At 39.5% G+C, this 15,909-nt stretch overlaps 1 protein-coding gene across 3 annotated transcripts in view; it reads left to right on the forward strand.

Annotated features, from left to right (window-relative positions):
- The window catches only part of GPR63 (G protein-coupled receptor 63), a 48,655-nt gene that overhangs the window by 14,638 nt on the left and 18,108 nt on the right, over positions 1–15,909 (forward strand). For 2 of the 3 annotated variants that reach the window (XM_081907006.1, XM_081907007.1), the window contains exon 2: positions 1,936–8,553. In XM_081907006.1, the coding sequence (XP_081763132.1) occupies positions 2,093–3,349 (1,257 nt within the window). In that variant the 5' untranslated portion in view covers positions 1,936–2,092 and the 3' untranslated portion in view covers positions 3,350–8,553. Of the gene's footprint in view, positions 1–1,935; positions 8,554–15,909 lie in introns of those variants that run through there. The other variant, XM_081907008.1, reaches the window with a different exon arrangement.

Consider the following 15,909-nt stretch of genomic DNA (forward strand, 5'->3'; position numbering starts at 1 on the left):
AACACTACCCAGAACTGGGACATCCTTGAGAATAATCTCAGCAATATATGCCAAGTCTCTAGTTTCTTCACTTAACCTGCTGGTTATTTTTACTGACTTGCCCAATATATGTTTCAAAGAACTGAAGCACATAAGCAGAAACGGCTTCCCCTGTTTTCTGTTATCTTTTATTCTTCACCTGAATTATTTGTTCCTGTCATGCTACCTTTTACATCACTCCCCTGTGGGCTACTGCTGTTAGTCTTTCCTTGCTTCTTGCTGTATTATTTGAGTCATAGGCCTTTATGGGCTTTGTTGCCAGAGATTTTTTATGCAACTCATCGCAACTAAAAATAGCCCAAATTTCATTTCTCTTGCTATTGTAGATTGCATATTTAAGCTTTTTTTTCGGGGGGGGTGGGGGGTGGGAGTGGAGAAAGAAAGGGATAGTCTTGGTTGAAATATACCTAAAATGGTTTGCTAAATCTCTCTAAAGTTTTGAAACGTCTTGCCATTGTCCTCGTGTTTACGCCCCAGTTAATTATTAGCATTAGGACATACTCCATCAGCATCGTTATGAAAGCTGGGTGAAATGGGAAAGAAAGGTGTGTATATGTGAAAGTGGTTAATTGCAGCTCATAGTCGTTTGTAACTGCTGCTTTGGAAATGGGTTTTACTTCAATCTAGCTGTAAAGCGGGTATGCAGGCACTGTTGGTGGTGCCTGCAAAGTTCTGGGCAAGGAAGCACTTTTGAAAGGGGCATCTAAAGACCCATGGGGGTTGACATCACTGTGACATCAAGCCAAGTCCCCAGTCCTGCCTTAGACCATTAAATTAGCTACCCTTCATGTGGTTGGTATGTTCCCATTAGACTACTACTAACATTTACATGACAACTAAATGAAAGTATGTCTGACAGTAGTATCGGTTTTCCCCACAATACACAAGAGCCTACCTTGTTTCTACTCTACAACACTACCTGCTTATCTAGGGAGGAGCAGGGGTGACAATCAAGTGGATTCCCTACAGTGGGGTGTACATTTGTTGTTCTTCTGTCAGTATATCTGCACATAGAGAATCTGTCAAAAACAAAACAAAACCCACACAAAAGTCTTCTTAATGGAAGCATGAACACATTTGTTACTCTTCTCTAGTACTCCAGTGAACATCTGCAAAGAGTATAGCCTGTTACTAGAGAAAGAGATGACTATTGGACTTAAATTGACTTGCCAAAATTTTGTTGACTTACTTACTTACTTACTTACTTACTTAATTTATAACATTTATATACCACTTGATTATTGGAAAAAACCCTCAAAGCAGTTTACAAGAAGGATAATAAAATTATCACTAAAAATTTACAACTGTAATTTAAAACTTACAAAGTTAAAATCACAATAGAATAGACTAAAATGAATTAATACTCACAGAGACTTCCTAAAGGTCTCCTACTCGCAGCAGAAACTTGTCTGAAGAAAGTTGTGCTGCAAAGGGGTTCCTGCTCCTAAATTATGTCTGAATATGCCTTTGCAAGGTTCTCAGAAACAGAATCTCACAGGATAATGCAATAGGAAAGAGAGGCTACTATGTACCGTATTTTTTGCACCACAACACTCATTTTTTTCCTCCTAAAAAGTAAGGGGAAATGTCTGTGCGTGTTATGGAGGGAATGACTATGGGTGGCATGCCTACGGATTTTCCTCCTCTAAAAACTACGTGCGTGTTATGGTCAGGTGTGTGTTATAGAGCAAAAAATACGGTACTTTTTTTTTGGTACTCTAGGGTTTACTTGTGCAGCTCTTCTGATCATAGCCATATGCAGCACTGCATCCTCCCTTGATTTCTGTAGTAGATGCTTCCCCACCCCCAACTTTGTCTTCAGTATGCGTTAACACTAAGCAAAAGCAACAACATTATACTCGCGTCTAACCTTCTAATTCCTGCTTGATTTTTCAGACCAAAGCACTGCCATGAAGGGTGCAGCTTTACTTTCCCCCTGCTGGATCTCTAACTACGATTTGGGGCATGGCCATGGATCATGACACCACCCTTATATGCTAAAATGCCTTGAAGCCTCTTTATCTCTCCCTTGCATTCTGCTCTGTGGGAAGTGATGTTTTTTTCTGCAATGCTGACGTCTGCTCATTCTGGGACATTCAATGCAACTTTTATTGTCTATGAAAATATGTACGCAAATATCACCACCCCCTCCTTCTTGGTTCGTAGTGGCACAACGCAGCCACTGAAATATCACTTGGGTGCCATGGTTATCACTGAGGTAACTACTCTGACAACCAACACTACAACTGCCCACCCGTTGCAATCGGGCTCCAAGAGCTTAAGCCTGCCGCTCCAGGTAATTCTTTCTGCTGCCATGATATTTATACTCCTCGTTTCTTTCCTTGGCAACCTTGTTGTCTGCCTAATGGTCTATCAGAAGACTGCAATGCGATCGGCTATTAACATTCTCCTAGCTAGCCTGGCTTTTGCAGATATGTTGCTTGCTGTGCTGAACATGCCTTTTGCTCTGATAACTGTCATCACAACCCGGTGGGTTTTTGGGAATATCTTCTGCAGAGTCTCGGCCATGTTTTTCTGGCTATTTGTCATCGAAGGGGTGGCCATTCTGCTTATTATTAGCATTGACAGGTTCCTTATAATAGTTCAGAGGCAGGATAAGCTGAATCCATACCGGGCAAAGTTCCTCATTGCTGTCTCATGGGCTGCAGCCTTCGTAGTTGCTTTCCCGCTTTCTTTGGGAAACCCCAACCTGCTACCTTCCAGAGCACCTCAGTGTGTGTTTGGCTACACAACAAGCCCTGGCTACCGTGCCTATGTGATACTGGTGGTACTGATTTCATTTTTCATCCCGTTCTTGGTAATGTTGTATTCTTTTATGGGCATCCTCAACACTGTACGGCACAACGCAGTTCGCATCCACAGCCACCCAGATAGCATATGCCTCAGCCAAGCTAGCAAACTTGGTCTCATGAGCCTTCAGAGACCCTTTCAGATGAACATTGATATGAGCTTTAAAACTCGTGCCTTCACCACCATATTGATTTTGTTCATTGTCTTCATAATCTGCTTGGCGCCCTTCACCACCTACAGCCTTATTGCCACATTCAACAGCCACTTCGATCAGAAGCACAACTTCTTTGAGATAAGCGCTTGGCTCCTTTGGCTCTGCTACCTCAAGTCTGCCCTAAACCCATTGATTTACTACTGGAGGATCAAGAAATTTCACGATGCATGCTTAGACTTGATGCCGAAGTACTTCAAGTTTTTGCCACAGCTACCTGGTCACACCAGAAGACGTATCCGGCCTAGCGCAGTATATGTGTGTGGGGAGCACCGGTCAGTTGTGTGAAACCTGCAGCAAAGGGACACTTGTTCTTTTTCTGATGTACGTAAATTTTGGTGGATTGAAATACAATGGCTTCTTTAGCTGCCATGTTTGTAGCTTTAGTACGTATTCCAGCTACCATGTGCAATTTCAAGAGAGAGATCATATTTGGACTTTGCTACTGGAGTATATGACTAAACAAAGATATTGGCTACAAACCCAAAAAGCTCCATGTGCACAAAGGAAGAATAATGCAGACAGAGATTTCTGTTTGCCACAGCAGCCTTCCACTGCTGCAGTTTAGGTTCCTCCTTCAGCAGATACAACTTCAAAGAAAACTCCTGCTATGTGCAGTTTCTCCCCTTGCACACGTGTAGCTTTCTGTGGATTGTGGCCACTACCTACAGCTTTCTGCAGTGGAGAGGAAGACTTATTTGAATTATTTCTCAAGTTTGATGCTCAATGACTGCAGGTCCACTTAATTGTAGATGTTTTTAATGCTGCTATTTTATGGTACATTGGGCTGAATACTTACTTTTTTAAAAAAATTAAAGATGTTACTGTTTTATGCCAACATAGGCCGCATATCCACTATGTATTTAGAGCAGTATCATACCACCTTAAACAGTCATGGCTTCCTCCAAATAATCCTGGGAACTGTAGTTTGTTAGGGGTGCTGAGAGTTGTTAAGAGATCCCTATTCCTTTCACAGAGTTACAATTCCCACAGCTCCCAGGGAAGAAGGATTGATTGTTAAACCACTCTGGGAATTGTATCTCTGTGAGGGATATAGGGATCTCCTAACAACTCACTGCACCCTTAACCAACTATAATCCCCAGGGTTCATTGAAGGAAGCTATGGCTCTTTAAAGTGGTTTGATACTGCTTTAAATGTATAGTGCAGATGGGACCATAGCAGAGCCAAAAGGTCTCTATTTAATTTAACATTTCCAAGAGTTGTAGTGATATTCAAAATAGATTCTACTTATCTTTGTGCACTTTAAAAAGAACTGTATAGGGGTGTTTTGTTTTTGTGTGTTTTGTTTCTTCCTGCAAGGGTTTAGTTTTTTATCCAACTTTTGTAGTGTTTCAGTAAACAATCTTTTAACAAACATTGTTTTCAGAAGGATAGATCTGCAAACACTGAGTTTATGTGAATCTCAGAAGCTCAGTGCATGTCGCTCTAACTGAAGCTATACATAAATACAGTCATTGTGGTCCAGCAGAAGTTAAACATGCTTAGGTCTCATTGAAACCATAACATTAAAATCTATGAATTTTAGTTGCTGAAGCACATGGGATTTTGTTTGGGGTCCTATTGATTTCAATGGGATATAAGCATCTTACATTTCTATGAATTTTACCTGTTCTGTGTCATAGGCTGAGCCCTGACCAAAAACAATTGATGCCATATTGCATTTTTTAAAGTACAGTGGACGCTTGGGTTGCGAACATGATCCGTGCAGGAGACACGTTCGCAACCCGCAGTGTTCGTGACTTATGTGTCTGCGATTCGGCACTTCTGCACATGCGTGAAGAGCAATTTAGCTCTTCTGCACATGTGCAAGTGCCGAAACCTAGAAGTAACCCGTTCTGGTACTTCTAGGTTCGGAGTGGTGTGCGAACCGAAGCGTCTGTAACCCGAGGTATGACTGTATACAAATTCCAGGATCCAAAGAGCTACTTTATGTATATACCCAATGGAAACTACCATTATTCCTTTGGAATGCCAAGCCTCTAAGTCCATGTCACAAACTGTTTCTGAAACTGCCCTTAGTTTCAAGAGAGACTTGTCACCTGGAATAGTGGTGCAGTCGCTTGAGAAACGTTAGAACAACTCTCCTTTGTGCCTGTGGAACTAATTGTATGGTCTTTTGGATCAAAAAGGAAACAGTACTAACTTTTATTCATAAAAGGACCAGATCTCCACAAGGTGCAAATAAAAACTGTTAATATATTGGAGCTATTATTAATGCACTGATTTCTTCTGTATGAGAGGTTTTTGGAGGAGGGAATTCTTTTAAAAAGCTTTAGAAAGTGAGAGTAAGCAGGGGTTTCATACTTCCACAGGCATTAATAAGTTATCTTACTTGCATTATCAACCAGATTTAATTCTTCTCCCTCTTTCTTTAGTCAAGTCATTTTGTAGGGTTGCATCAGTTACCAGCTTTACTTGTCTTGATGTTAGCCCTACAAACACCAGGTCCTATTTGAGAAAATATGAAAAAAGGATGGAAAATTATGTTAGGAATTACTTGAGAATACTTGCGTGCAATCTGTTAAATGAACTTAAAGATGCCAATATATTAAATCTATCATCAGTTCTACTGTAGTTTACAAGAGGGCTAGATATGTTTTTGCTGGGGTTCTTTTTAACCTAATTGATTTCTTCAGTGGCAGCAAATGACATAACTGAAAACCACTACTTGGTCAAATAGGAAGAAGCAATGCTGTTCCTCTGAAAATTAAGTATATATATTTTTTAAAGTTGTGTTATGGACGAACATTTCATAGACTGAGGTGTGTTTGCTGTTCATGCTACTTTACCTAACTTATTTTTACTGCAGGGAGAATTCATTGCCTCCCATTAAATCTATTACTAAATGTTATCACTCTCTAACAAAGGAACTTGTCAATGCTGTCAATAATCAGTGCCATTATTCTGTCTTCCAAAGGAAAGCAACATAACCCGCCTTTATGTGGTAACTGAAAGGGATCCTCACCTTAAAAGGGGCAGCAAGGATGTGCTACTGATCATGCTTCTTAATATCTATAAATTGACCTTGGATATCTGAGCTGGGCAAGCTCTACAACACGTAGACATCTGCGCCTAAAAGCTTCCATAGAAGCTGGAAACCTATTCACACAGAACTAAAAACACAGGCTTCCCTAGCTTGGACATCCATGCGTAGTGCAGAGAACCACATACTGTGGGAGTCCTGTAATCGGTTGGCCATCTTCATGTGATTAACATTTGAATGGGGGCTATAAATGCAATAAAATATAAAGCTCCAAAATAGAGAGGGGAGAGATATTGGAATTTGTAGGACATTTGTTTCTCATGTATTTCTGGAGAGCAAAATGTTCTTGAAGTTCTAGAAGCAAGTTATATGCGGGAAAACAATCTTCCTTCTAGTAGTGCATTTATTTATTTTTTTAGTTGTCTCAGAATATATACTCTTTACAGTGCCTGAGGGATCAGGTCTTGCACCTCCCTATGTAATGCAACCATGTGCATTGTATTACCTACAGAGACAAACACTGGCCTCGCTTTTCTGTCTTACTTTCCTTATGGGTGCAGGTTAGAGTTCAACACAGCCAGCATATCTTCATACATCGTGAGACAGTTTGGGCATCTCGTCCTTTGAAGTTGTGGGGTGGTTCTTACATTAAATGGCAGTGTAAGGTATACTCGGGTGTAAATTAGTACTTCTGTTCCCGTGACTGGAAAAGTAAAAGTAGAATGGATTTAAATTGGGCCAAATAACACATACCAAACTTCACTAATTGACTACAGTACACAAAAAAATGCTGAAAGGTTTAGACCTTGACATTTGCAGGAAATATTTCTCCTTAAAACTTTTGCATTCAGAAAATAGCTTTCCTACGATGATAAGGCTTTCCTTTGTATACAGGATGATTCTGTAAACAACAAGCATTCTTGAAGCATGAGCCTGTTGTGTTGGCTTGGAAGCAAGTCTCACAACATGCAATGGGTCTTGCTCCCAGGTTATGCGCCTAGGATTGCAGATGCTGTCTTCAGCCAGCATGTCTTGCTGCACCAGATGGAGAGGGTATGGCTATGCTTATGCTGTACAATTGTGAATTTGCTTTGCAACAGAATTTGGTATCTGATGCAGTATATGACAGCCTGACTTTTTTTAGTGGCTTGGAAGTGAAGAAAAAAAAATCCTGTTTCAACAAAAAGGTTGGAAGCAAGAGGTGACTAGACAAAATGTCTCTCCCTCATTCTCTCTCTCTCTCTCCCTCCCCTCTCACCTGCTCCTCTGGTCTTTGTTCTCTGGATTTTTAAATTGTGCTGCACTTGGAATAGGTAAATATTAAAAAGATCTTTGTATGCTAGGAAAGCTATTAACAGGATACTGTGTGTTAAAGGGAAACGTGAGCACGTGTGATTTTAAAAGGTGATATTGTGATATAGCACCATTGGCTCTGTTGCTTTTCACATGCTGTTTTAGAACAGTGCCTTGTTATTTTGGGATGAATTTCTATATCCTCTTACACTTGAGAAGCTTTCACTCCTACTGGTAATCAGCTGCACACATGCATACATTTACACTTCTCTAAAGTTTACACCCGTGTTTACAGAAGTCATTTTGTATGCATTTCAGAAGGCAACAGTGAAGCAGAGATTCCCCGCTCTCCAAAAAATAAATAAAAATGATGTAAATCATGCCATTAATAAATTTTGGTAAGGACTTTTACCCTTTGTTTATTTTTCAAATACATATTTGCTTGAAGTTCCTCCTTTTAATAATGGGGAAACAAAAAAGGGAGGAGATTGCAGTAGGAAGATCAAACTGAATGTGATTTTTAAATATATATATTTATAGCTATCTAAACTACTTGTCAAAACTGTCATGGTTGTACAAACCTGTTGCTAAAGGGGGTTTTCACTGCAAATTACTGAGGGACATTGTACATGCCTTGAGGGGATTTACTACTTTGTGTAACCTATTTTGTTTGTACAGAGAATAACAGTGGTGTTTCTTCTCCTCCCCTTCTGTTCGGTATTTTTATATATTTTTTAAAATGAATTTATGCCTAAGTAGCTACCCGAGTTTGATATTCTTTCATATATTTACCACCTACAGTTCATGAAACACTGTCCTCACAGAAAGATGTATTAGTTTATTTTTGCTATATGGCAACTAAGCCAATATTATGCACTTGTTGCAGGTGAAAAAGCTATGAATTTCTAAAATCTGTTACTTTATAGAATTGATATTGGTTGTCAATGAAATGAAATGGTTTGACTTTCCTTTCCTTTTTCTTCTTCACAAAGCCAGTATGGATAGGGACACCTCAGATGTAGAGTTCTAAACTAAAGGTGAAGCGTGTATGATGTACATATATTTTCCTTGGAAATAACAGGAAAACAAAGGGGGGAAATGAACTTTGTCTAGCAGTCCAGAAGGAGCCTGCTAATGTTAACCAATCATGTTTATTCTTGAAATGCTGACCTATTAAAAATGTTTTCATAACAATTCAGTTTTTGTGTTTTGTTAGAAAAATCAGAGGCATGGTTTTAGAGCCTTTTGAAGACTAGTGTCTAATATAAGCAATTCTGACCTTTCAAATTTCAAATATAGCAGTAAAATACTTCACAAAAGATTGCAATGTGTCAGGTGGGTGGAAAAGACAAGTGGCATTTTTTAAAAAAAGTTTCCAAATCCAGGCGCTCTTATTTTCATGTAGATTTCCTGTTCAAGTCCCCAAGAGAATCTTTTTGCCACACAGTGGAGTTGTCCTAGGTGCTGAAAAGAACTGGCAGTTCCAGGTGGTGTTGAGCTCAATGGGCTACTTCATACACTGGAATAATAATAATATTTTATTTATACCCCGCCCATCTGCCTGGGTTAAATAAACATAGGAAGTTTCCTTACATCACATCACACTATTGGTATGTCAAGCTCTAGTTGAGTTTTGCCTGTGGGCAGAAGTTCACCCGGATGTCAGGCAAAGGTTTTTCCCATTACCACCACCTTTTACCTGGAGATACTGGGGACTGAACCTGGGATCTTTACAGAGCATCTTGGCTGATGCCATAGGATAAAAGGAAATGATTAATAAACCAGGACAAACATTTTTATAAGTGGTCTCAGCAGTGCTGCTTATAACCATTGTAGAAAAGGGTGCAGGATTCCTCCTTAAAGCGGATAATTGTTTGTGCATCAACCAGAAGACTTAACAGGAATTTGTATCTTTCATCATGGTCACAGCGTTTCACTAACAATTCCAAGTGGCTCCATGTCCACAGTCTCTGGAAGATTTTAGAGCTTGCCATTCATCTAGCTGTAGCTGAGTAATTAAAAATTGTTCAAAGTAAACAGAATGTGTGCCAGAGGCATTTGTATCATGTTGTATGATTCATTTTCTACACAAAACAATGACCTTTATGACTCACTCAACTTTCTGTTTGTGCTACTTTCTTCTCCTGAATATCAGAAAAGATAAGAGCTGTTCTGTAATGGGAGGTAGCCAAAATTCCACGGGGATTAAACAACCATTTGTAAAATTTAAGAACAAAAGAAGAGTCAGATAGATAAGATAGATAAGATCTAGTCCAGCATCTGATTCTCAGTGATCAAACAGATACCTATGAGAAGCCTACTAGCAGGGCATAAGTACAGCTGCACTCTCCACTTGCGATTTCTAGCAACTAGCATTTGTAGACACACAATGTTTGGTACTGGAGGCAACATAGCCATTGATCGCCTTATCCTCCAGGGATGCATCTAAACCCCTTCCAAGTTTCTGGTTATCACTATATCTTATAGTGAATTCTATAGTTTAAATATATACACTGCATGAAGAATCACTTCCTTTTATTGTGAATCTCCCACTGTTTAGCTTTGTTGGATAACCTTAGGTTCTAGTATTATAAAAGAGACAAAGACTGAACCTCTCTTTATCCACTTTCCCCATAATTTCAGCATGTTTCCCTTTTCTTTCCTTTTTCCTAAGCTTAAAAGCCCCAAGTGTTGCAACTTTTCCTCATGAGAGAGTTGTTCTAGTACCCCTTGATCATTTTGGTTGCGCTTTTACAGCTTTACAAATATCCTTTGTGAGATACGGCAACCAGAATTGTACGCAATATTCAAAGTGTGGTCACACAAAACATTTGTGTAAGTTATTATATTCACAGTTTGAAAATGGACCCTTTCCTAATGATTCACATTATGGAATCACCTTTTTCACAGCTGCTGCACACTAGATTGACGTCTTCATTGAACTATCAGCAGTACTCAGTCACTGCCAATTCAGATGCCATTAATGAAAACCAGTGTATTAGGGATTTTTGTTCCAAAGTACATCACTTTGCATTTGCTTGCACTGAATCACATATTAAATGTCTTTAGCAAACTTGGTCATGTCACTGCTATATAAAATATGAACCTAGTAACCACCCCCCTTTTTAAGTAAGTGGGGTGTATCTTAATTTTTCCATGGATGTTAGTTCTGTCTCATTTCATGCTTAACTAATTTCTTCAATTACTGTTGCTCCACCTCTTTACCAGATTACTCTTTCTTTATAATAAATAATTTCAAAACCATGTGGTTAACTTCCGCAGTTTACTAATTGGTGCAGCTTATTTCTCACCGCATATTTTAGGTTTGCTTGGCACATTTTAGTGACATAACATTACAAACAGAGGAAGTTATAGTCAATTTCCTCCTAATGTGGAGCTGAAGACCTTTCTTGTTGCTGGTGCTCATGGCGGGTTGATTCTACACTGATCCTAATAAGCACTCTCTGAGGAATTCATTATTTTGAAACCCATGCCTAATAAGAGATGTTTTGTGCTTTTGAAATTCAAACTAATTTCCACGAAGGCCGCCATCGCTAAGCAACAGATTCTGTTTGGTGCCTCTTGAGGGCAAAGGCTACAGTGCCTATATGATGTGAATCATAGTTAAAGAGTCCATTAAGTGGCACTAGGGCTGCTCTAGTAAGGGAGGATAAATCATCCTACAGTGCTCTAAAACCACTGCAAATGATAAGCATACCAGTGAAAATGTCACTTAAAAAAATAAATAATCTTATTATTGTCTCGGAAATTGTCATTGGTTGAGTTAATGTGATGTCATGGGAATAGTCATGAATATTCTGCTAAATGGGGAAACTAGTCAACAAATTATTCCAATAGATTACTACTATCTATTGACTTTACAGCACATCTTTTCTCACCAATGAGCCCAAGGTGGTCATCAGATACACAATTTAAAAACAAGAACAAAGCAAAAACATTATAAAACAGTTAAAACATTATAAAAACAATTACAATTTAAAACATCTGAAAGTAGTTACAGTTAGAAAACCTTTCATCCAATGGCAGCGACATCAACAAGGCCTCACCTGCCTCTCATAGGGTCCAATATGGCTGGTGTTGGGGAAGGCATATACCTTCAGTATACCTGAAGGAGCATCTCCATCCCATCGTTCAGCCTGGACACTGAGGCCCAGCTCCAAGGGCCTTCTGGCAGTTCCCTCAATGTGAGAAGTGAGGTTACAGGGGACCAGGCAGGAGGCCTTCTCGGTAGTGGCACCCACCCTGTGGAATGCCCTCCCATCAGATGTCAAGGAGATACAGAACTATCTGACTTTTAGAAGACATCTGAAAGCAGCCCTGTTTAGGGAAGTTTTTAATGTTTGATGTTTATCGTGTTTTTAATATTCTGTTGGGAGCCGTCCAGAGTGGCTGGGGAAACGCAGCCAGATGGGTGGGGTAAAATTAATAAAATTAATAATAATAATAATAATAATAATAATAATAATAATAATAATAGGGTCCCAAGCCACTGCAGTGCTTTCAGGAACTGTGTCACATGGTCCCATCAGTTTGCCCCAATTGCCATCTAAGCAATCCCATTCTGCACTCGCTGCAGCCTCCAGACCACTTTCAAGGGCAGCCCCATGTAGAGTACAATCAGGAGATCACTAGAGCATGGACAGCTGAGGCCAGGCTATCACTGCCAGGAATGGCTATATCTGACTAACTAGTCTATGCTGGGCATAAGCATTCCTGGCCAGTGATAGGTTGGAATCCATAAGTTTACTACAATTAAAATTGCAACAACAACATGAAACCACACTATCAAACAAAACTCAATGCAATGCAAATTTCACAAAACGACAAGGAACAACTAACCTTTGGAATATAAGTAAGCCAAGCTGGAAGGTAGGTTGTACTTGAGCAGAAACTTCTAAATCAGAAGAACCTGGGGAGACAAGGAGGTCATGGAGCAACTGGCCCAGGTGAAAGGGAAAGCACTAATAAGCAGATAGCCGAGAAGGACTAACTTGATGGGAGGTGCAGTGGAAGCGACAAAGGGTTAGAGAGACTTCACATGGGATCAATGAATGAGTGTACTTGTTGAGAAGAACAGGAGAGGAGTCTAATTTCCAGAATGTAATTGGCAGATTGACATTGAAACATTGACATTGTTAATCTACAATGCACAGAACCCAACACTGTGTGAGTAGACTTCACTGGTGCAATGGGTCTTCTTGCTTTTCTCCCATCTAGTTCAGAATCGTGTTCTGGCCAGCCAGATGTCCGTGGGAAAGCAGATTTTGTGGGTACATAGGGCCTGCAGAGGGGAGGAAAGGAAGATGAATCAAAGTCATTTCTATCTGCACATGACAGCACAGGATACAACCCAATATCTTTATTTTTAAGATAATCTTGATTGGTAAGATGATCTTCAAGTAGATTATTAGGTCTTTTTCTGGCACAGGAAAGGTTCCCTTTCAACTCAGCAAACAACCATGGAGAAAAATGCTGCTAAAATCTGTTGACTGGATGAATGAACCTTCTGCAATCAGCCATTGCACATAAGGACTCTAAATATAGTCTATGCTAAAGAACACCCTGAGTTTGAAATATTTTGAAATCTGGAGCTATTTGTACCCAGCACTGTGCTAAATAAAGTGAAAGCACTGCTGACAAATCCCAGTGAAGTATTATTTATATCTAGCTGATTCCGACAAGAGTGCCAGAAAAGATGAATATCTAGGTGACCTTTTGGAAAATGTAACAAGCTGTCATCAAAACTGGCACTAATTGACAGTCTCAACAGGCGGATTTATTTGAGCTGAACACTCAGCAACTCAGCTGGCTCCGGAGCACAAGTTAAAACAAAGGTGCTGGAGTGGAGACTGCAAGGACTTTGACTGATTTTACATCTACTGCCTCCTCCAGGTGTTCTGTGCCAGTTTTGAAAGTAAGTCAAAACTTAACATTCCCACAGAATACCTGGTTGTCCTGCCAGAACTACAGGGGAAACACAATTAATTCTTCAGGAAAATGGGAACATGCCTAACTGAAAAATTGGCTAAGCTTAAACAACTCAGATTTTAATGGATGCGAAAGCTCAGTCCTAGAAGTCATCATTTTCTGTGCCAGGTCAAACAGTGGCATGCTCTACTCTAGCAAAGGCAAGAGCCCACACTAACAAATGTCATTTGAGAAGTCAATTACCAATTCTCTTAATGCAAGTGGGGAAATTTGCGTTTGATTTTCCTGAATATATGCTTACTGATAGTCAACAAGATACTAGAGCCATGTTCTTTAGATGCTGTCTGGCTCCAGCTCCCTTCATCCCTTACCATTGGCCCTGATGGCTGGGACTGATGGGAACTAGAATCCAACAGCATCAGAAAGACAGATGGTCTCAATTCCTAGTGTACAATGATCCAGGATGCTGTCAGACAGTCTTTGCTTGTGTCTGTAGCTTAGTGCTCTGATGAGTCACAATTAGTCCTATTTAACAGGCGAAAGGCTTTGTCCAGATTCATACCTCTTTTCCAGTGTTCACTGCAGAGCACTCACAACCTTCTCAACTTCCCTTACCTATGCCCATCTACTTCCTTCTTGCTAACAGTTCACAACACCAGGGTTACTTTCTCCTGGGGTTTATAGCTTTTCACTTCCAATGCTGCCAGATATGAGAATCAAAGTCCTTGATGGGAAGTAAAATACACCAAGCAAAACATACAAACTGGGGATTAGAGTCAGCACTTCCCAAGGCATGTCCTGTCTTCTTTCAGCCTTTTTGGAACAAAATGTGTGCTGGGCTCTCGCTACAGAAGCAGATGAAGGATATTTATCTTTCCTGGCAGCCCCTTGTGCCTATTTAATTAGGATCCCAATCAGTGCAAAGTGGGAAAAATTTGACAACCTGATTGCAGCATAATGATAGCTGACCACTTCTCCTTGCATCCAGCTGCAAGAAGCATAAGAAGCTGTACAACAGCATTGTGTCATCTATATTTCATTTTCTTTAATGTATTTTGTATATTATTTATTTGATTATAAATAAAACCTCTAAGCGGTCTACAAAAGATAGATAATGTGTATTAAAATAGTTGGTAAAGGCCAAGGCTAAAACAAGTTGGTTTTATATTAAAAAATCAAAATAGAAATAAAACCAACAGTTTAAAATATACATTAAAACATGTCAGCTTTACATGTCTGGGTAAACAAAAGCATATACCTTTACCTAAAAATAAACTAAATTCTGCTGCTTCCTTTTGCCTTATTGAAACAAAGCCTTCTAATATACATGTTCAGACATGGACATTTTTAAACAAGCATTTCAGTTAGGGTCGTATTACACATAATTGCTTTAGTTTAAAACAGCTGTACTGTCTTTCCTGATGACATTCAATATTTATGAAACTTGTATAATTTCCTATAGATTCACATCATGTAATGTAAATAATATGAGAAATACTGTAATGTAACTGAGCTTGTTGTTGTAGAAATCTTTGTGAAACTAGGTTTCTTCACAAAGATGTTTTTCACACACATAACCCAACCGCTTTATTTTAGGGTTGCTGTTTCCCCCCAATTTTCAAGACATGCAAACTCCATTTGAACCTTGGTGAGTATAGCTCACTTTTGAATGTGAATATCTGTAATATTTTAAACCTACTTTGGAGTTAGTTGTTCTGCCACCAGCAACCATTTTGCCTTGTTTGATGGAAGTTGGAAGGAGCCTTTGTAGGTTACCTAGCAACTCTGAGATGTGCTTGCCAACCTGGAAGTAGCTGGTCGACCACAGTATATTTTCCCTGTCTTGTTAACTGATGACTGGGGAAATGACCAGGGATGGAACAAGATGCTAGTAATGGCTCTACTGGGGACCTATCAGTAGTAGAATTACCTGACCATCTGTTTACATGGTATATTTCTCCCAACAATTGCACCTGTAGCGGCGTGCCATGTATTTACTGAGCGAGCCAGCAAAAATAAAAACCTGGGAAGGAAAAGGAAAAGGGGGGGGGGAGTAGATTGGATAGCTGACAATTGTGTAGGCAGAAAGATTTAAAACAGATGGTAAATTAAATATGTTAATTTCTGATTTCCTGCCCCATGGTAAATATTTGAAATCATAAAGCGATATTTTTTAAAAGTTCAAATGAAAAACAAATGTGTTTGTGTCTGGCAAAAATGGTGTAATGGTTGAACTCTCAGAATCTTATTCTGGCGTTATTGAAATCCACAATAAAATTCTGACTATGGTTGGGAGGGCAGAACGGTTTTTAGCTAAGAGATTATTTGGCACACATCTGCAGAATTTGCTTTTGTAATAGGAGAAGCAACTTTGAAATATATAAAAGGTTGATTGCTAAACTCAGTCAGCATCTTTTCCTTTCTGCTTTCCTGAGCTGGACTGCTGCCTTTTAGAATATAAAAGCCAAAAGTTGCATGGGCAGTGTGCCTTCTGATATGTGTATTAAGGGCATATCTAAATGTTCTGTGTAAACACTCCTGCTTGCTCTGCATCTAGTGCGTTCCCACTGCTGGTTTGGGAAGCGGTATACACATGACATT

Source organism: Podarcis melisellensis (genome assembly GCF_964234715.1).
Source record: "Podarcis melisellensis genome assembly, chromosome: 3".
Taxonomy (NCBI): Eukaryota; Metazoa; Chordata; class Lepidosauria; order Squamata; family Lacertidae; genus Podarcis; species Podarcis melisellensis.